Here is a 23,367-nt window from a genome sequence, read left to right as displayed (position 1 = left end):
CATTAGCGGTATGCAACATAAGCCAATTGAGGAAATGTTATTCCTGGGAAGTATACATGAAAAGGTCGTGCACGGTCACAAAGAATAGACCATTTTCCATCACTGAGAGTCAGCCAATATAAATACAATAGCTTTGTTTCACATATTTCCCAATTTGGTTGATGCAAATGAATTCAGGTGCAGTATCTGGCACCAATTAATTCTTGTAACTTTAGTTTGTTCACCAAAGCACAAGGAGTCACTGACTATGTGGTATGATCAAGGCTTCTTGCTCCCTGGACTAATTTGGCTTAACATAAAAAACTTAGTTTTAAATAACCAAAAAAACAGATACCATTTTAATACATGTCTTGCCAAGTTAAGTTACTCCGAAGAGGAAGTAAGAATTACAAATATACTTGCTCTGCTTGGGACCTTAATTGTATACCTATTTTGATCAAATACCAGTATATTGATTGTGTGCTGTATAGAATTGTTTAAGCAAGACGGAGATGAAAGACCTTGGAAGCTTTTGTCAAACACATCAAAATGGAAGCATGGTACAAGAGGGTTGTTAAAGTAAGCAGAGCTATATTTTGTTTTGGGATATACCAAGGGTGGGCAGAATACGGCCCATGGGCCAGATCTGGCCTCCCAGGCCCCTAAAAAATTTAGATAATTAATATTTATCTGCCCCTGGCTGCCTGTCAAAGATGACAGGAGCCAACAACAGTAGGACACAGTAGAAGCCACAGCAGGACCCTACAAAAGCAAGGCCTGCCTAGCCCCACCCCCCAAGCCAGAAGCCCCTGACTAGCAGAGGCTTTTGGCCTGAGACTATGGGGCTGTTCCCGTCTCCCTGCGCCGAAGCGGAAAATTCAGGTAAGAAAAAGGAAGCAAGGGAAGACCACAGGCGATCGCCCGAGTCCTCAGGGCTAGGCCGGCTCCTGCTAAGTCTTGCTGTCGTGGCCATGCAGCCAGGAACCGCGTGGTTCTGGACCTGCCAGCAGGCAAGCAGCAAACTAGTGAAAGTGGCAACAGGGGCTGGGGGGAGTGGAAACAAACCGATGTGTGGAAGTGCTGGGCCAGCACCGGCAGGGCCCTAAGTGGGGCGGCAGGAGCACAGGGTGCAGGGTGGCAGTGGACTATGGAGCTGGGCTGGGCTGTGCCAGAAGGGAGAGGGGAATCTGGCCAGGCTCCACAGAGCCCCTGTTGGCTGAGATCCTGTGCTCCTGTCACTCTACTCTGGGCCCCACCGGTGCAGGCTCTGTGCTCCCACTACCCCCCACCCAGTCTCCATCTCAGCCCTGTGGTACAGGCAGGGACCAGTGTGCATAGCCCCGACCCCATGTGCCCCGTGCTAGCTCATCTGGGCTGAGCAGCAGCAGTGCAGGACAAACTGCTGCTCAGCATGGAGGGAAAGCGGCCCCTCCCACTCTCTGGCACTTCCTGGTGTAGCTGCTTGGAGCCCATTCAGGGCTGTCCTGTGTCTCCATTGCATCACCACCACCTCTGGGTTGCCCCATGGGGCAGCAGTGGCAGTGCAGAGCAGACACAGGACAGTCCCACATGTGGTCCGAGCAGCTGCACCAGGAAGTGCCAGCAGTGGGAGGGGGAGGGGCTGCTTTTCCCTGGCGCTGAGCAGCAGTTTGTCCCATAGTGCTGCTGCTGCTGCTGAGCCAGGGCCCCATGCTGGCTCTGGGCTTGCCCATCGGGGCTGAGCAGGAGCAGGAACAGGACAGAAACTGCTGCTTGGCACAGGGGAAAAGCTGCCCCTCTGCTGGTGGGCAGTTTTTGCTGCGGCCACCCGGAGCCTGTGCTGTGCTAGGCTGCGATGCGGCTCCTTCAGCTTCATCTCTGGGCTGCCCACTGCAGCACCGGTGACAGCATGAAGCAGTTGCAGGGCAGCTCACAGGTGGTGGTGAAGAAGCCAGATCGCAGCCTAGCACAACGCGGGCTCTGGGAGGCCACAGCAAAAGTTGCCCAGAGAAAGGGAGAGGCCACTTTCCCCGCCACACTGAACAGCAGTTTCTGCCCAGCTGCTGCTCAGCCCTTACAGGTGAGCCTGGAGTTGATGCGGGGTGTGCAGAGTCGCAGCTGCACACTCTGGCCCCTGCCACTACTGCTGCATGTGGCTGGACAGTGCAGAGCCAGTGCAGGGCATGCTGGGGCTGTGTGCTGTTGGCAGTGGTGGGGAGGCACTGCAGAGTGCTTGGACTATGGGCTGTTGCAGGGCGGGTGTTGACTGGCTCGGGGGGGGGCACGTGCAGAGGGGGGCTCCCATACACACCCCACATACCCTCAAACCCTTCCCGCAAAACCCACAGCCACACCCTCCCCCAAACGCACACCCCACAAATACTGTACACACACACCCCCACCCACACTCCCCACACCTACCCACCCATACCCCGCCCCGATATCCCTGCACACCCCATACACTATTACACGAGTAAGACTACATTTAGAGCTATTATGCAATCACTTCTACATATACAACACAAATGCACACAAATAAAGGACAAAAATATATATTTTAATTAAATTAAAATATATTATGGGTGTTTGATTTTTAGTCAGATATTGTTTGTTTTTCCCCATTTTAAGATGGCAAACCCTCCTCCCCAAAGGAGTACTTACAGGGGCAAGGGGAGGGACTTCTGGTGGTAAAGGTCAGAGGTTAGGGGTGGGACTTCCGGTCCCAAGATGGTGACCAGGGTGCGGGGCACCTGTCAAGAGTGCTGCATGGGTAGCTCTGCCCCAACAGCTTGCCAAAACTCAGTAAAAGGCCCTCTAACCAAAATAGTGGCCTGCCCAGGATATACCCTTTTTTATATACTGCTGTCATCCCTCTCGTTATGCTTCAAGTGAACTTTACTCTTAGGGTATGGATAAGCAATCAAATTATAGCAGGTTAAAAAGTGACATGACTATAGCAACTCCAACCTGTTTTAGGCCTGAAAATGTATGACTTCATTACTACCTTAAAAGATTAAAGCAATTATAGCATGTCCTCCAGATCCATTCAGAGCTGGTAAAAAAAATCAACTTAATATAAAAATTTCAACAGTTTCTTGAACTGTTGTAATGAAAATAAATCAACTGAGTAAGTTAAAAAGTTTAGAAGCATTTTTTACATTAATTTTCAAAATAAACATCACATATGCCAAATGGCAAGGTTTGGTAGAAAGGTTAATCACTATCAAACAACAAGTGTAAAGGATTTATTTGGTGGAGGTTACCACCAACAATAAAACAATAAGGATTTATTAATATAAAGCTAGCTATAAAGCCATACTTTTGGTTAACGCTGGATGCAACAAGGAAAGAATACAATGCAAGCCACTGCGTTTGCCACTCAATTAAAAAGAACGCTGAAAAAACTTTTCTATTTATTCAGACATCTGCCTAAACAGTAATATGAGGTACAGGTGGTCCCAGTATTACAAGTGAACAAAAGCATACTAGATCCACAATCAAGCTCAAGTGAAAACAGCAATAATATCCTAGCAACTAAGATACATAAAGCATGTATTGGGTTTAGTCATCTGTGCACTCACCTTCATTTTCCCCACTTGTCTTCATGCCTTTTGAACTACCTTCTGTACCCTTAGTCTTATCTGGGTCATCTTGGGTATCCTCAGGTCCTCTCTCCTCTTCCTCCTCTTCACCAACATTTTTATAGTTGGGTCTCTTTTGCAACTTCTTCTTACCCTTCTGCTTGTTAATTTCAAGAGATCTTTCAAGTGTCTCTGTAGGTTTTATGAAGCATCTGATGCTTGACTTAGCCTATAAAATTTTAAATAAGATTTAAATTTGGCTTTACCACTCATATTATTTACTACTCATATTTTCTACTCATATTATTCCTAAGTTGATGAAAAATCTTCAGTTCACAGAAAAAGTTACAGAATTTTTTTTATGCTCCCTGTGCCTGAAGAAGTGTGTTTGTACCTGAAAGCTTGCAAAGAAGAATTTTTCCAACTATTTTAGTTGGTCTAATAAAAGATATCAGATTTACCCACAGAATCTTGTCTGCTTATGTCCTCAGACCAACACTACTATAACCAACACCCCTGAAATAATTTTTTAGAGCATTTCATTCAAAAACATTTCAAAAAATAAATCTTAAGTCTCTAATTCTGGGCCATCTACAGAATAAAGTAGCCTTAAAAATTTAAAAACAATTATTGTGGGGCAACATGAAATCCAGATCCACCTACTTCAAAATGTTAAGCCAGTAAACAACAAAAAAATGATCTGATAAACGTAAGTCATGCAGGCTCCTTTTAACCGGCATGTGATGTTAAACTAAAGCAAGATTTACAGGCACTACAAGCTATACCACCTGCTACTTGCATTATACTATGGAGGTAGCTTGAAAAATAGAACTCATTAAAAGCCCTGTTATACAAGCATCAAAATGAAAAATAATAAAAAGAGAAAGGTCTTGAAGGCAACCCATTAATATGAAAATGAAGCGTTAAAAACTGCTTACAAAACATTTACATGTGAACTTAAGGACAATTAGAGCACCGCCAGACATCTAACTTTTTGCGAAACTAAAAACAAGAAAGCCTCAAAGTATGCATAACTGGAATTTGTTTTCATATCAAAGTCAGTAAACCAATCAGCTAGTTTCATTTACAAGATGATTTAAAGTTAAGATACACCTCTATTCTTTGTGGTTCCATCAAAAACCTGTCTTACAGATAAAAATTTAAAAAGTGCTAGGGGCAAAAGTGTACTCTCCTGTTCAGTCAAAATTGACATTTCACAGGAACTTAACAGATCATAATGATAAAAAGCAATGCTTGCTTACTAATGAAGCAAAGAGATTACATTCAAGATGTTTGAGATTATCACACTTCCTCTCTGATTATATTCTGCATACAATAAAGCCCAAAAGAAGAAAATAAGTGCCTGCGTTTTGAGTGGAAATAATTACAGATCTGTTGGATACACTGACTGCATGTTTTAATGACACCGTAATACCAGATAGTGTTTAATTCCTACTCAAAATGAAGTATTCTTTACTACACTTTAGATGATAAATCCACATCATTCAAGGAAAGCACAGCCAAACAATAAGCAACAACATTATTTTCTTTGCCCAGTTATTTACTACATATATCATACACTGGTGTCATCAGGAAGGCTTCAGCTTCCATGACCACAGTCCACTCTTCAGTGAGAGAAGCAGTGAGCTGCTGGGAAGGGACAGCCTCCACCACTCTTTGCTGGGGAGGAGGCTCTTCTCAGCCAGACTGGCTGACCTGCTCCTCTGAGCTTTAAACTGAGCCCGCCAGGGGATGGAGGGACTACTGCCACTACTAGCCTGCTGAGCAACTCTTGCAAAGCTAGCAGGTAAAGGCACTTAAAGAAGCCCACCCCTGCCCCAGTCCTGGAACAAGTGGCGGGCAAGGCAAGAGCCTGTAGAGGAACACTTGCCTGCCTGTACACAAATGCCAGGAGCTTGGGAAATAAATAGGAGGAACTTGTCCTCCTGCTAAACGCAAATAACTGTGATGTCATAGGGATAACAGAGACCTGGTAGGACTCCACCCATGACTGGGCCACAGATATAGATGGCTATACCCTGTACAGAAGAGATCGAGTGGACAAAAGGGTTGGGGGTGTAGCTCTCCATGTCAAGGAAAGCTACATGTCCCTGCAAGTAGACATTGGCACCCATGGTGGACAGCTGGAGACCCTCTGGGTTAAAATCTGTGGGGAACACAGTATAGGGGACACAATGGTGGGAGTCAATTACAGACCTCCTACCCAGGATCAAGAGCTTGACCAGGAGTTTGCCAGGGAATTGGCTGAAGCTACGCGCTCCCGGTACATGGTTGTCATGGGAGACTTCAACTACCCTGACATGTCGTGGGTAGAGCGCTCAGCCAAAATCAGAGCAGTTGCAAAGCTCTCTCATGTGTGGATGAGCTCTACTTGACTCAAGAAGTCAATGGGCCAATGAGAGGTAAAGCGCTGCTTGACCTGGTACTGGCTACAGGGGACAACCTAATCAAGCGACCTAACGATCGAAGGGAAGCTGGGTGACTGTGATCATAAGCTGATCACCTTCACCATCAACTGTAAAGCTGGCAAGTTAGTCAGCAATACAGAAATCCTCGACTTCAGGGAAGCTGACTTTATCAAGCTCAGGAGGTTTGTAGGTGAGGCCTTAAGGGAATTCAGGAAGAGTGGTTGCTCCTTAAGGGAGCAATCCTGGATTCACCAACTATGTCTATTCCGTCTCAGAAGAAAGGCAGCAAAAGGGCATAGCAGCCATCTTGGCTTTGCAGGGAACTAGCAGACCTCCTGCATCTAAAAAGAAAGACCTACAAAGGATGGAGGATGGGATCCACCTCCAAGGAGGTATATGCACTGGTCCAGGTCTGCAGGGAACGAACAAGGAAAGCCAAGGCAGCAACTGAACTTCAACTAGCTACAAGTATCAAGAACAATAAAAAGTCCTTGTTTTTTTTTAAGATATGTGGGGAACCAGATGAGACAACTGACAACTGATGCCCAGGAAAAAGCCAACTTGCTAAATGGGTATTTTGCATCTTTTTTTTTTTTAAACCAGTCCCAAGGGGTGCCCCTGCCCATTACAGGACTGGAATACCTGGTGAGGATGATTCCTTACTCTCTATCAATACTGACCTCATGAAAGAACACCTAGAGAGGCTGGACACCTTCAAGTCAGCCGGCTCTGACAGCTTACACTCCAGAGTACTGAAGGGCAGGCAAGCATCATAGCTCAACCCCTGCTATGGATCTTCGAGAACTCCCGGTGCTCTGGTGAAGTGTCCGAAGACTGGAAGGTCAATGTGGTGCCTATCTTCAAAAACGGAGGAAAGTGGATCCGGCAAACTACAGGCCCATTAGCCTGACCTCTATTCTGGGGTAAATCTTAGAAAAGATTATCAAAGAGGCCATTCTTAACCAACTGCCTGATGGCAGCATCCTGAGCGATAGCCAGCATGGGTTTGCCACGAGTAGGTGTTGCTTAACCAGTCTTATCTCCTTTTACAACCAGGTGACCTAACACCTGGACAAGGGACAGATGATTTATGTCGTATATCTGGACTTTAAAAAAGCCTTCGATCTGGTATCCCACGATCACCTCTTGGCAAAACTGGCTAACTGCGGCCTCAACCTCACCACAATTTGCTGGCAGGGGAATTGGCTCCATGGTCGGACCAAGAGGGTGGTGGTTGACGAAAGTCAATCGTCATGGTGCCCTGTGACCAGTGGGGACCCTCAAGGCTCTGACCTTGGGCCAACACTATTCAACACCTTCATTAATAATGTGGACATTGGTATCAGAAGCAGACTGGCCAAGTTTGCCGACGACACCAAATTCTGGGGTAAAAAGGCCACACCAGAAGACAGGAGGGCGATCCAGGCTGACCTTGACAGGCTCAGAAAATGGGCAGATGAGAACCTGATGGTGTTCAACACTTAAAAATGCAAAGTTCTCCACTTTGGGAACAAAAACCCGCAGCATGCTTATAGGCTTGGCAGTGCTATGCTGGCTAGCACTATGGATGAAAAGGACTTGGGAGACATGCGAGATGCTGTGGCTAGTAAAGCGAGCAAAACGCTGGCTTGCATCCACAGATGCTTCTCAAGCAAATCCTGGGATGTCATTCTCCTGCTGTACTAGGCCTTGCTGAGGCCGCAGCTGGAGTACTGCCTTCAGTTTTGAGCTCCACAATTCAAAAAGGATGTGGAGAAGCTTGAGAGAGTCCAGAGAAGAGCCACGCACACGATCAGAGGTCAGGAAAACAGACCTTATGAGGAGAGGCTGAGAGCTATGGGGCTCTTCAGCCTGGAAGTCAAAGGCTCAGGGGGCAATCTGGTGGCTGCCTATAAGTTTAATCAGGGGTGCTCAACAGGATCTGGGGGAACAGTCATAAACTCCTCCATGATCGTTTCAGGCTGGCTATAAAGAGGAACTTCTTTACAGTCCAATCCCCCAATGACTGGAATAGACTGCTGCTGGAGGTGGTTCAAGTACCTACATTGAACACCTTCAAGACACATTTGGATGTTTATCTTGCTGGGATTCTATGACCCCAGCTGACGTCCTGCCCTTGGGGCAGGGGGCTGGACTCAATCTTCCGAGGTCTCTTCCAGCCATAATGTCTATGAAATCTATTAAATCATTTCTTCTAAGGCCCTAGAGTTTCTGCCTCATTACCAACATTTTTTCTATCCATTTTTTCTGCCCACTAGCCCCTTGTTAGTTTCACAGGCCAATTTTACTGATTTTCTCTATTTCTATTTAGAGAGGTTGTTTTCTATGAAAGCTGTTCATAGATGTTATGCAAAAGATCAGAAAAAATATGGCCCAATAGTTTTTCTTCGCTTAAAAAGCTCCTGGACATAAAAACAAAGAACAGAAGATGACAATGTTTTAAATAACATATTTACTCAAATCCAAGACAAGGTCCCTTCCCATTCAGCAGAGGGTGGGGGAAGAAGCTCCTCATCTGGGATTTGAGTATGAAGTGGGGGGAGGCAGCTGCTGTGGCTCTGACTCTAGCCCCTGACCATCTCTCTTTCCCCTGTCACCTGTCCTCTGCAACCTCTGCCCCTTCCTTCCCCTGCCCTTACTGTCCGATAGCTCCAGCTCTGGCTCCATTCACTCCCTAGGCAGACACATGGACTTTCTGTCCCCTTCCCAGCCAACTGGAAGCAACACAGCTCTCTGGCCCCAGGAAGCTGCTTCCTGGCTGGGTAAATCTGCCATATACAGAGTCTAATTATTAAGGGGGAGTCTTCTTAAATTCAGTCATCTTGGATTCACATAAATACAGTATGTGCAACTGTAACTCAGTAAGTAAAAACTTGCTGAGAGCTGGTATACCTTCACAGCTTCCAGATACAATAACTAGGCACTTAAAATAGTTGCTATATTTTAGGGTATATGTAGTAGCAGTATTAAATATTCATCAAGTAATAACCATTTGAGTTAGCAGATACTGATCCATCAGTGCTGAAAGGTATGAACCTTTTTTAACCTCATCTTGTCAACAGACTACAGCCAGGAAATGAAGGCCAGTGTTACCAGGACACTTGGTTCTCACATTTATTATATAACACACACAACTAGTATTTTATTATCTGATTAAGTAAACTACATACCACCTCTAAATACATCATACAAATTTATGAAGTTCCTGAATATTCTAAATCACTGAGTTTAAACAATCAACTTATCAGCACATTAACTCACAATACAGTATAGAAAGAGAAATTTAGAAATATCAGAATGGCCACAGTCTTAGGTAAGAAACACATTCTAGACTATTAAAAATTGAACTAGCTGAAGTCACAATAAGCTGCGTCTGTAGCTGAGAAAACTGCTTTTAAAATCAAATTAGAAATGCAATGATCTCATAGACACTTTGCAAGTAGGGGAGCTGTTTAATTGAAAAAGGACTTCTGTTTGAACATGAATCTTGTTGTTTTCAACAGTGGTAACGGTGGGGCTTCAGACAGTTTTGTTTAGTTAAATGCCACACATACTAAGGGAGTACATTCACATAACACTGGCCCAGTTAACAGTAAACTAGTTCAAAAGATTACCTAATTTTCCAGGTAGCTAGGCAGCTTTAAAATGGCTTAACAGGCTTGTACATCTGTCTGCTCCAGGTTTAAACTGCATTTAAACTGGAATAAGTGTTACATGTCCATATACTAAGGGTGTAGATATATAAACCTTCAAAGAGCTTTCAATACACAGACGTTTTGAAAGGGCAGCAGCTGGTATGTTCCTACTGTTATGTGTCCTCACAAGGCCACACAAACTTTGATAAACCTGGATGGAGTGTCAAAGTTGAAATAGCTTTTATATACCTGAATGATCACATAACAGTTAGAATGCACCAGCTGCTGCCCTTTTGAAATGGCTCCAAACATTCATGTGTGCATCTACCCCCTGAGATGCACAAAGTGTAGACACAGACTGCATATGTTTTCTAGAATAGGCATTTTTTCACAAACAATGAAGGCAAACCATAATTACTCAAATCCAAGATGGGATTCCCTGCCCAGTAAGTATGGGCTAAAACAAACAAACAAACAAACAAAAAACACCTACCTTGTTTTAGATTCAAGTACTGGCCCTGGGGAAGCAGCAGCAACTTAGGTCCAGCTCTGGCCCCAGGCTCAAGGCTGAAGCTGGAATTGAGCTGCCACCTTCCCTGGGCTGGGATAACTCATGACTCATGAGAAGGGGTCTGGGTTTTCCAACTGCTGCAGAAAAATGCAGTGTTTCACCTTTAAAAGAGAAAAATGCAGGAAGCCACAGGTTTCCCCTTGCAGGCTGGCATAGTTTCACCTGCAAGGGGCTACTTGGGACTGGGAGGAGTGGGATGCAGGGGGTGCCACATGCATGTGTGCATGGTGTACACATGCACATGGCCAGCAATACAGCCAGGCAGCGGTAAAGAGCAGCTCCCCCAGCTGCCTGCAGATAAGTCTGGAGGGGGGAGTGGGGGGCACATATGCAATGCAGGGGGGGGGGGGGAGAGCAGCCATGATAAGAAAAGGGGTAGGGCAGGATTGGCAGTTGGGGTTAGGGGTGCTGCAAACACTGGATGGTGCCCAGGGCCTGGGCAGGAACACATTGCTATGGGGCCCAAACAGGGAGTGGGACAGAGCCATAGGCAGTTTGTCTGATGGGGGGAAGAAGGGGGCAGGGGGAAAGACAGCAGTTCCTCACCACTGCATGCACTCCTGGGGAGGGCTTGGGGAGCAGAGGTGACACACTAAGGGACACTGAGGGGGACACATGCCCTTCAGATTTGTGCACCCACAGTGGGGGCACAGGGCTGCAGTCTGACCACCTCTGCAGCCCAGATGGAGGGACCCAGCACAGGATGACAGAACTGGGCAGGGAGGCTTGGTGCTGCCACTGCAGCAGCCAGGGCTCAGGTGCTGCTAGACAGCTGTAGCAGCACCTGCGGAGCAGAAAGCAGGCAGTATGAAGCACCAGATCCCACAGCCCTGGCAGCTAGGGCCTCTTTTGGCATGTTTGGGGAGGTAATAGGGGGTTACAGGTCAGGAGTGAGGGACACCAGCAGGGCCAGGAAGCTGAGTTTCATGAGCAAGCAGGCCAGGAATGAGGGGTACCAGCCAGACCAGGGGCTGAGAGTTAGGAATGAGGGGCAATGGCATGGGCGGGACACGGGCATAGCAGGGCTGCTCAGTGCCACGAAGTTGTAGGCGGGGGGACTGGACAGACAGTCACAGCTGGACCTGCATCCTACCAAGTAAAAGGGGCAGGGGAAGCTCTGATTTTCCATGACTGAAAAAACAAACAAAAGTCAAAAACACCAAAATATACAGCTTTTAGAATTTATTTTAATGATTGAGAAACTAGTAGGCTTCAAAATGGCTTTAAAATTTTTAATATAATCAATAAAACTGATATACACAGACACAGTTTCATTTTAATTATGGAAAAACATGGACTCTGGGCGTTTTAATCACAATTCTGGATTTTTATTAGAAAATTTGTCGATGTCATCTTCTTGGACTTCCAGAAGGCCTTCGACACAGTGTCCCAGCCAATTCTCATCAGCAAGCTGAGGGACTGAGGCATTGACGAATGCACGGTCACATGGGTGGCAAACTGGCTCCAGGTACTTTGCGTCAGTCTTTCATCAGTCACACGGGATGCCCATGCCTGCTATGGGACAGGCAAATCTGGGTGAGGGGGATCCCCTACCCTCCATCAGTGCTGACCTCGTGAAGGAACACCTTGAGAAGCTGGATACCTTCAAGTCAGCTGGCCCTGACAACCTGCACCCCAGGGTACTCAAGGAGCTGGCGAGCGTCATAGCCCAGCCCCTGGCGCAGATCTTTGAAAACTCCTGGCGCTCTGGTGTAGTGCCAGAAGACTGGAAGAAGGCCAATGTGGTGCCGATCTTCAAGAAAGGGAGGAGAGTGGATCCGGCTAACTACAGGCTCATTAGCCTGACTTCCATCCTGGGGAAGATCTTAGAAAAGTTTATTAAGGAGGCCATCCTTGAGGGACTGGCCCAGGCTAACATTCTAAGGGACAGCCAGCACGGGTCTGTTGCGGGTAGGTCTTGTTTGACCAATCTCATTTCCTTCTATGACCAGGTGACCTATCACCTGGACAAGGGAGAAGAGATTGATGTCATATATCTTGACTTCAAAAAAGCTGTTGATCTGGTATCCCATGATCACCTCTTGGCCAAACTGCCCAGTTGTGGCCTTGGCTCCACCACGATCCGCTGGCTGGGAAATTGGCTTCGTGGTCGGACCCAGAGGGTTGTGATTGATGGCAGTCACTCATCATGGTGCCCTGTGACCAGTGGGGTCCCTCAAGGCTCTGTCCTGGGACCCATACTGTTCAACATCTTCATTAACGATGTGGACATTGGAGTCAGGAGTGGACTGGCCAAGTTCACCGATGACACCAAACTTTGGGGCAAAGCATCCACGCCAGAAGATAGGCAGGTGATCCAGGCTGACCTGGACAAGCTCAGCAAATGGGCAGACAAGAACCTCATGGTGTTAACACCGAAAAATGCAAGGTTCTCCACCTTGGGAGGAAGAACCTGCAGCATCCTTATAGGCTCGGCAGTGCTACATTGGTTAGCACTACAGAAGAAAGAGACTTGGGGGTCATCATTGACCACAAGATGAACACGAGCCTCCAGTGTGATGCTGCAGCTAGTAAAGCAAGCAAAACACTGGCTTGCATCCACAGATGCTTCTCAAGCAAATTCCAGAATGTAATTCTCTTGTTGTACTCAGCCTTGGTGAAGCTCCAGCTGGAATACTGCGTCCAGTTTTGGGCTCCACAATTCAAAAAGGATCTGGAGAAGCTTGGAAGGGTGCAGAGGAGAGCCACACACATGATCAAAGGTCAGGAAAACAGACATTATGAAAAGAGGCTGAGAGCCATGGGACTCTTCAGCCTGGAAAAGCATAGGCTCAGGGGTGATCTGACGGCCACCTATAAGTTCATCATGGTGACCACCAGGATCTGGGGGAACGTTTGTTCACCAGAGCACCCCAAGGGATGACAAGGTCGAACGGTTACAAACTCCTCCATGACCGTTTCAGGCTGGACATAAGAAAGAACTTCTTTACTGTCCGAGCCCCCGAGGTTTGGAATAGACTGCCGCCAGAGGTGGTTCAAGCACCTACTTTGAACGCCTTCAAGAGACATTTGGATGTTTATCTTGCTGGGATCCTATGAACCCTGCTGACCTCCTGCTCCTGGGGCAAGGGGCTAGATTCAATCTTTCGAGGTCCTTTCCAGCCCTAGTGTCTATGAATCTATGAGTCTCAGGTCCCTCAGCCTTTCCCTGTATGGCTTGCCTTGCAAGAACCTTATCATACAGCTGGCTGTTTTCTGGACCCTCTCAAGTTTTTCCACGTCCTTACTGAAGTGCGGTGCCCAGAACTGGACACAGTACTCCAGCTGCAGTCTCACCAGTGCTAAGTACAGCAGGAGTAGCACTTATTTAGTTTTACATGAGATGCATCAGTTGATGCATACCAGCATGTTGCTTGCCCTGCTGACCACTGCCTCACACTGATGGCTCATATTCATAGGAAGGTCAATCATTACCCGTAGGTCCCTTCCGGCTGTGGTGCAAGTTAAGCTGTCACCACTGAGCCTGTATGTATGTTGAGGGCTCTTTGCCCCCAGATGGAGCACCTTACACTTGGAAATGTTAAACTTCATCTGGTTCCTGCCCACCCAACTCTCGAGCCTGTCCAGGTCCGCCTGTATCTGCAACTTATTTTCTGGCATGACCACACTGCCCCATAACTTGGTATCATCTGCAAACTTGGCCAGAAGGCTTTTCACTCCCCTTCCAAATCATTGATAAAGATGTTGAAAAGCACTGGTCCAAGCACAGACCCAAGGGATGCTGCTGGCTCTTTTGCACCAGGATGACACAGATTCATTCATGAGCACTGTCTCGGTCCTACTATGTAGCCAGTTTCCCACCCACTGAACTGTCAAGCAGCTGAGCCCACAATCTTTCAGTTTTCCCACAAGGATATCATGAGATACTACATCAAAAGCCTTTTGGAAGTCTAGGTATATAAATGTCTACCACATCCCTGGTGTCCAGGTGGTGAGAAACCTGATTATAGAAGGAGATGAGACTGGTAAAACGAGACCTACCCACAACAAAGCCATGCTGGCTGTCATTCAGCATCTTACCTTCTGTGAGTGCATCACACATAGATTCTTTAATGAACTTTTCCAGAATTTTCCCTGGGATACAGGTTAGGCTGACTGGCCTATAGTTGCCCAGGTCCTCCCTCTTCCCCTTCTTGAAGATGGGCACAAGGTTGGCCCTCTTCCAATCGTCAGAGATTTCCCCTGTGTGCCACAAATTCTGAAAGAGCTTTGCCAGGGGTTCTGCAATAACCTCAGCCAGCTCCTTCAGCACTCTTGGATGGAGTCCATCCAGTCCTGATGACTTATAAATGTCTAGCTTTTCTAACTGGTATTGTACCCACTCCACACTCAGTGGAAAGGCAGTCAATCCCAGCATGTCCCCTATGAACCTCATCTCACCTGACTTTCCCCATGGTCCAGTGAAATACTGAAGCAAAGCAGGCATTCAGGAGTTCAGTTTTTTCCTGAATGTTGGCTACCAGAAGTCCTAAGGTGTTAAGCAGGGGTCCCACATTTCCATTTGTTTTCCTTCTATTGCCTACATACCTAAAGGAGGACTTGTTGTTGTCCTCGACTCCCATGGCTAACCTAAACTCAGTCACCGTCTTCACTTTCCTGATCATTTCCCTACAAGTGCTGGCCACTGTTGTATAGTCCTCCTTGAGGATCATCCCTCAAGGAGGTACTATATTAACTATACTATACTAGGAGGAACTATATTAACAATACTTAGTATAGTTATATTCAAAATACAGCATGCTTTAAACTGCCCATGGAAACAAGGCATGATGGCGCAAGATGAGCATTTCACATGAAAATACTATGAAGAACAAGGTCAGTCTAGAGAACAAATTATTAGAAAGTGTCCATGTTACCCATGTTGTCAAATGCATTATAGTTATATCCTCTAACATTTTAAACACAAGACCTGAAAGCAAAAGTGAGTGTATATGGTCAATTAATTTGTGCCTTCTCAAAACAATTCTTAATGTTTTTGCAATTTGGTTTTATTTTGTGTAATGTGTGCTAGTAAAACAAGGCAATACCAGTAACTTCTTGTTACAGGAAAGAGAAAGTAGGGTAAAACAAAAACCAAAAAACCTAAAACAGATAGAACTGACCCACATCTGAACTGTATAGGAAACAGATCTCACAGGAAGTAAGGTAACTCACAGGAAGTAAGGTAAATAAGTGCAACTACTGTCAGTTATATTATTTTCTTCCTGACTTCACATACTCAAACTCCAATCATGAGAACATAGCAAGTGCTTCTTCTAATACTGTCCAATAACAGGAAATGTAGAGAGAATACACTTACCTCTTCATGCAGTTTCCCACTTTCTTAAGCTTGCTGCATGTTGATGTGAGGTATCTGCATATTTTTCACCTAAATTTACCATTTTGCAAGCTAAGCTGAAACTGGTTGGTATAAATTTCATTTAGAGACTACACATAGAAATGGGCTCCTTATGTGAAATGCACCTGTTAGTGCTACTTTGTAATGAACAGCAGGTCATTATGAAAATGTGCTAGAGCACATCCCCGAGCTTTCTGCATTTACCAAGATGTACTGATATTTCTGCTGTACATTGCCAGCAGTTAATAACATAACAGTTGTCAAACTTGCATTTGAAAAAAACCTGACTTACAAACCTTAATTTTTATGTTACCAGGGTAACTTAGCTCTCCCTGCCCAGCAGCACCTTTTGCTTTGAAGCAAGGAGTTAATTTCATACATAACATGGTTTGCATAGCAGGTGCACACAATCCCATCTGCTATCTGAGGGATGATTTTATAAGTTAATGTGTTACCAGCTAACTGGACCAAATCTAGGAACATGCATCATCCTGCAAACCAGTGAAATGAGAGGGCTAACAGGTGCTAACAAAACACCACCCCCGACCACGATCATTTGCACAGTGTAACATTATTGCTCAACCACAGACAGATGCACACAGGCCAACTGGTGTTGCAATAATTTCCACTATTCAGCATATACACACATTCATGACCATCAGAAAGCTGTTCAGGTCAATGAAATCAGGTCAGCAAGATGTAACATTAACTATGATGCAATTTCAGGCAAATAGGCTGAAGACTAGAAAAAAAAATAATTATCCATGAATTAATAACCAAAATAAATTTAGCATTATATTTAAACCTGTACAAAACGTGTGCCAACATGTAGTGTCAGCACATACATTGGAATAATTATTCCTTACATAAAATGATATTGTCATGCAGCATTCAGACCAATAAAACGGCAGTTGTATCTCATATATGTTTGCCTGTGGACATGATCAAGAGGCCAAAAGACACAAAGACACATCATGCCACAGCCAAAGTATGACACAGTCCTTACTGCATATTGGGGAACCTATACATCAACATGTATGTTGCTAAAATGCTTAGAAACATCCCAATTTAGATTTATAAATAAGGGATATTCATCCAAGGTTCCAGATAACCTTGTTGTATGCTGCAAGGACTCTGTAGACCACATCTCTCTTCCCAGTAATTAGTTGCTTCAAAAACTCCACAGCACCTTACTCAAAGAGATGTACCTCATAGCACACCTTAAAACAGAAGTGGGCAATTATTTTGGGTGGAGGGCCACTTAATGAGTTTTGGTGAACTGTCAAGGGCTGCATGGATAGCCCCACCCTTGGCAGCTGCACTGCCCCTGATCACCATCTTGGGACCAGAAGTCCCATCTCTAACCCCTGACCTTTACCACTGGCAATCCCTCCCCTTGCCCCTCAGGAATACCCCCTCAGGAAAGAGGGGGCTGCCATCTTAGAACAAGAAACTCCCCACCAAATCATACACTAAAAGTCAAACACCTACTAAAACATATTTTAAATTTATTACAAAAAATATTTTTGTCATGATTTGTTTGCCTAGTCTATATAGAGATAACTGCATAACTCAAAAATAATTTCTTAGTCTTGTATACTATGGGGAGGTGGGAGAGGCAATAGGGTATATTGGGGGGTTGTGGGGGCAGAGTGTGGGTGGAATTTGTCGGAGGGGGGTAGAGACCCCTGCCTGGGAGCTGCGTGCTGGCCAAGCCAGGCCCTTCTTCACACAAGGATAGGCGCAAGGCACAATAGGGTATGTTGAGGGATGTATACTCACAGCCCTCCTCACGGGCAGAAGGACTTGACAGGGCACAATTTGTGGGTGGGTGCCACAGGCCACATCCGGCCCGTGGGCCATATTTTGCCCACCCCTGCCTTATAAGGTCAATCTATCTGGGCTTGGAAGGCACTTTTTTGCACAACAGCTTGTTTTATCTCTTTTCCATCTGTACAGTTGGTCCAATAAAAAGGCATCACCACAAAAAAAAGATAAAGAAAAAAAGAAACCTTGCCCCTTGTATATTTCCTGGACTATTGTGGCTAAAACACTTCAATATATCTGGGTTATTTTATACACAGAGAGCACTTGTTCCAGAGCAAAAAGGACAATTTATAGAGGATACAATCAGCAGTCTTAGCTCCTCTATCCAGCTCAAATACTTCACAATTATTACTGTGGCGTAAGCCGTGGTTTCACTCCAGAAGATGTGTAAATTAGACCTTTATAGATCAAAATTACCACCTTACGCCCAATCTAGAAACCAGCAGCCAGCATAAATCACAAAGCGCTAAACATCTGTTGCTGAGTCCATATACAAACTGTTAACAAGCTATGAATTTTGTACCATCTTAAAATTTTTGGATTCACCTATGATGCAGACCAATGTAAGCACAATGAGCATTTTGTCTCCATAGAGAGAACACAAAGGCATAGATCAGGGGTGGCTAAACTGTGGCACAGCCAGCCTGTGGGTATGGCATAGCAGATTAGATAGGGGACAGGCAGCACAGCAGCAAATAGTGCAAGCAGCAGAAAGTGAAGCAGCAAATCATGCATGGGCAGGGGATCATTGGCATTCTGAGGTTTTAGGGCATAATTTGTGGTACACAGCCAAAAAGGCTGGTCCACACAGCCAGTTGCATAGTCAAGTCTTCACCAACTGTTTGAACTGATCTTCCTTGATCAATTCCAGTACTATTCCAGTACCTTATACAATGGTAACAACTTCCCTTCAGCAGATCATAGTCATCACCTCCAAAATAGTAATTAGTTTCTGAATTCACAACTTGGTACTTTGTAGTACTGAATTTAATCCCATTTCTACAACTCCAGTCCTCAAGGTGATCCACAGTTCTTTCTGCACAGTAGCTTGATCTTCCTCTGTATGGATCCTTCTTAACTTTGTCATTAGCATGGTCCCACTTTTTGTGCCAAGGCTAATTAATGAATCTATTAAATAGAATTGCTCCCAAGATGCATCCCCAAGGAACTCAACTAGCAGCCTCCCTCTAGTCCAGTACTCCCACTTGAATAACACTTGCCATTTCTCCCCCTCAGCTACCTTCTTACCTACTTTACAATACTTCCAGCTTAACTAAATTTCCTATTTGACACCATGTCAAATACTTCACTGAAGTCTAGACAGATGAAAGCTATTACACTTTCTTTGGCTCGGGAAGTGGTGGGGAGGGGGAAAAGAAATCAGTCTATCTATGGCAATCATGTTTCATTTTAACTATTTTTTTCTCTTTTCTTTCTTGTCTTTGATTAATCTGTCCTTTGAAATTAAGTCTTCGATTCCACTGAGACTAGAATAAGGACCTGTGCAGAATAAGGGTGTTGGCTCAGATCATTTCCTATGCCCATTCTTAAAACGCAGGTGCTGCTTCTGCTGGCATTTCATCAGAAAAGATTAAAGCCACCAAAACCAATACCATACATCCTTGCTGCAGATAACTGAGCGAGTTACCTGCACCTTATAACTGTTCTAGCAGGATCAATTTAAACACCTATCTACACCTATCCCTAGAAAGTTAACTGTCTACTAATAAAAGTACAGATTCAAGACAAAACTTCTAAGTTGCTGTCCCTAAATCTCAGGATGAAGCTGGAGTGACTATGCATACAAGACATCTGTGGAAGATGCTGTACGACCTAAAAATGATTGTACGGTAAACTCCTTACAAAAATACAGAGACAACATTAGCATCAATAAGTTTCCCATGAAGAACTCCAGCACAGGATAACAAATAACGAAAAAAAATTGGGACTCACTGTACATACCTGAATCCAAGATGATGCTGAATTTATGATGACCCTCTCTTTCTCTAATAATTAGATTCTATTCAAGAAAACTTATAAATGTTCTATAATTTACCATTTATAGAATCTGATTATTGAAAGGCCATCTTAAATTCTCTCCCCCACACTCCCAACAACTGCAGCAGAGAAAAAGTGGCAGGGGGTCAGGTGGTAGGGGAAGAGTCAAAAAGGGAATAGACAGTGGGGGAGGAAGTATGTATGGGGAGGAGGGTCAAAACAGCCTGCCCCCCAGTCTCCCCACACACACACTTGCCTTCCCACTGGTGCCTGCCCTACCACCTCACAGCCTCTGAACCCCCAGCCTGTTCCCTCCCCACTGTCTTCTCCCTCTTGCAGCTTTTATTCCCTCCTTCTGCCCCCTCTCCTCCCCCCCTCCCTTCCCCAAAATCTCATTCTGCTTACCCTTCTGGTTCAAGCAGAGCTCCAGCCCCACTCCAGCTTGGAGCACAGAGCGCATGGTTGCTCTGATCCCAGCCTGGCCCAACAGTAGTTGTTGCAGTGGCAGCTCCAGGTTGAGGCTAGAGACAGAGGTGCAAGTAGCATCTTCCCCCCTGCCACAGTACTCAAATACAAGATGAGGGCTTTTTTGTCATGCTCATGTTAAATGGGGGAACCTCATCTTGGATTCAAGTAAATACACTATTATTAAAAATGAAGGGAAGATAAAATTCATTAAGAAAAGAAAACAATTAAGACTGCTCCCTCACCGGGTCCTGAAACAAATAGCTTGGGGGCTGAGGCGGGGAGGGGTGTGTATGGAAAAGAGAAATCTTTTCATTGCTAAATAAAAAGCATATTTTTCAATTCTTTATGACAGGTGACACTGAAAAAACAATTTTGTTACGCTGGCACATCTACCTGAGCATATCCCCAGAGCATTACATTTAGGCAATGACTAAAGGGATCTCAGAGTCATAGTCAACTCCAAAATGAACATGAATCGTCAACGTAACAAAGTGATAAGTAAAGCCAACCACGCTTTCATGCAGTAGAAGGTGCATCAAGAACAAGCCCAAGGAGGTGATACTTCCCCTCTATGCGGCATTGGTAAGACCACAGCTGAAGTACTGCATCCAGTTTTGGGCACCGCACTTTAAGAGGGATGTGGATAACCCTGAGAGGGAAAGCTATTCATATGGTTAAGGGCCTGCAGGTAAGATCCTACAAGGAGACATTGAGGGACCTGAATCTCTTCAGCCTCCGCAAAAGAAGGCTGAGAGGGGATCTTGTGGCAGTCTACAAATTAACTGGGGGGGGAAAGGAAGGGAGGGGGGAGCAGCAAGGAATAGGGGACACACTGTTTTCCAGGTTGCCCCTTGGGGTTACTAGGAACAACGGCCATAAATTGATGGAGAGCAGATTTAGATTGTGGACATTAGGAAAAATTTCTATGGTGAGGGTTGCCAAAATCTGGAATGGGCTTCCAAGGGAGGTGGTGCTCTCTTGGAGGTCTTTAAGAGGAGACTAGACAAGACCCAGCGCTCTTTCCTGTCCAGGGCAGGGGCTCAGACTTGATGATCTACTAAGGTCCCTTCTGACCCTAGAAATCTATTGATCTATAAAGCCAGCTCTGGAACCCAACCTGAGACATTACATCACAACACATCATATTACCATAACTTGACAAAAAAGAGAATACACTTGGTTGCCTAACCCTAAATCCCAGCTCTCCGGAAACCTCTTAGTATTTGCAACTATGGGCCTGGGCACACACTTTATTTACACTAACATATAAAAACACCAGAGTCACAAGATAGACAACCCATTTATGGTACAGAATCTCATGCAGAGTTACCCCAGAAGCAGCAACAATAAGAGTACACCAGTACCAACATTCTGTGTCCAGCTATGCCCAGATACTCATTTGCTCAATGCAAACAGGCTGTTCAGCACCACAAAGTGCCAGTGCATCTACTGCAGCAGATATCCTAGGATCAGTGGTATCATCTGTTCACTCCGTATCTTAGGGGAATTCACAAGATACAGAGCTGATGTAAATTACACTACTGAGTGCAGTATGTCCAGACTTGACTTCAGTTTCTCAGAGAAATGTATGCACCTATCACTCTCAGCCCTAGATGAAACACTATTATGTTTATTAGGTGCCTGCCAGATACCTGATAATTGCACATTCTCTTCATGGCAGAGCTCTGTCCAGCTTTCCCCCTGGCTCCATGCCATCCACATGAGAGAAGAGTTTCTCCACTGAAACTACCACATACAAATACAGCTTTCCCCATTAGACTTAATGATAAAACTCCTTAGAGATTTCCTATGAACTTCTGGTTAAACACTTTACAAATGTATTTCCCTGACAGGAAGATCTTCCCCTACAAAAATTCAACTCACTTTTCTAGAATCAGACTTCTGTCTAGTACAGCTTCAACAGTAGCAAGGCCAGAAAGACAACACCCTGCCCTACTTAGGAACTGTTTAGATATTACATGACTTCCAGTGCATGTGCACTAGAATTACATTTTTAGCTTGGACAGTAGGAAGTGGCAGCCCAAGTAGTTCTTAAAAACACTGCAGAGGTAATTAGTGAACCTAAGCTCATAGGAAAATCACAGACCTGGCAATGTTAATATAAGTACACACAAAAATGCTCAAACCTCAGATACAGTCATTTCTGCACAATAGCTGTGACTGGAAAAAAAAATGTACTCTCTGCAATAAATAGGACCCCACCCTCTGGCCACAGATTTCCTAGTAACAAAGCCACTCCTGTATGAAACCCACATATGGTATACAAGTACTACACACACGCAGACATCCAGTATACTATTAACAGGTCACACAGATCCTAACTTGAGGAAGGAAGTTGCTTTTATCTGAAAAAAGTATTCACTCAGAACTAATGTTCCATTCTACAATGTATTAAAGATTAAATACTAAAAACAGGGCAAGAATATCACAAATGCAGATGTCCAACAGCCATTGACAAAGATCAACCCACAAGACTTTCATTACATGATATAGATCATCTCTCTCAGTGTCACTCCACACCAGGTCTTAGAGGCATTCATGTAAACAACTACACTTGGACATGGTAAACAAGAATTGAATTTAAAATATGGTGGGATTAAAAAAAAGTAAATCTACTTAATCTTTATAATAAATTTAACTTCAAAACAAGTAAACTGCTCAGCTACCTGGCTCACAGGTCATATTCACCTTTGAATATAGCTGTAACCAAGTTACAGCCACAAGTCTCTACATCAAAATAAAACCGACTCTCAACCTCAAAGGTCTATAACCAGCTTAATTACAGCATAAGATAGGAGGAAGTGGAAGGCTCTCTCCTTCCACCTAGTCACATCTTTGCTTATCCCTTCCACATCAATTTTTTGTGCTGTCTTCCCATCCTTGGCCTTGGTTTGCCTCAAGGTCTGATACCCTCCACCTCAGCTTCCAAAATCTGCCTCATATCAGTTCTCTGCAATGCCAGGAGCCTCATGTGCAGGCACGGAGCCAGCCCAACTGACCCAATGGTGCGCGGCTCCCAGGAGAGCCAGGACCTGCACATGGTGGCACGGAGCATGCCTGGCCTAATGGGAGCTGTAGGGAGTCGCACATCATTGGGCCAGGCTGGTTCCTGCTGCCACATACAGCTCCCCGCTGAGTGCTGGAAGCGCCACGTGGAGGCACAAAGCTAGCCCAGCCCAGTCTGGTGGCATATACAGCTCCCAACTGCTGTGCTGGAAACCCCACGAGCTGGCACAGAGCCAGCCCAGTCCGAGTTGAAGCTGCGTGCTAGTGGGCCGGGCAGAGCCAGCTGCATGCTGCCACGTGCAAATCCCAGATCTCAGGTAGAGCAATGTGCTGCTGGGGGTCACTGCCTGCTGCAGGCCATGAAAGTCTCAAGAGCCTGCTGCTGCAGGGCTATGCACCATGGGAATAGGGGCAGGGGGCCAACACCCACCCATCTAACACCACAACACTTCCCCCCACCCCAAGCTCCACACCCCGCTACCCACCCCACACATGCCATCAGGCTGTGTGGTCT

General features: G+C 45.3%; 1 protein-coding gene across 5 annotated transcripts in view; it reads right to left on the bottom strand.

Moving 5' to 3' along the window:
- CLEC16A (C-type lectin domain containing 16A) overlaps positions 1-23,367 on the bottom strand; it is a 188,080-nt gene that overhangs the window by 134,687 nt on the left and 30,026 nt on the right. For all 5 annotated transcript variants that reach the window (XM_090023182.1, XM_090023177.1, XM_090023180.1 and 2 more), the window contains exon 10: positions 3,540-3,768. In XM_090023182.1, coding sequence (XP_089879308.1) covers positions 3,540-3,768 — 229 coding nt within the window. The remainder of the gene's footprint in view (positions 1-3,539; positions 3,769-23,367) is intronic.

This window comes from Crocodylus siamensis, chromosome 12, assembly GCF_052110815.1.
Source record: "Crocodylus siamensis isolate JL-2025a chromosome 12, ASM5211081v1, whole genome shotgun sequence".
In the NCBI taxonomy this organism is placed as follows: Eukaryota; Metazoa; Chordata; order Crocodylia; family Crocodylidae; genus Crocodylus; species Crocodylus siamensis.
The sequence above is the reverse complement of the archived record's forward strand: the minus strand, read 5'-3'. Positions and strand labels throughout refer to the sequence as shown.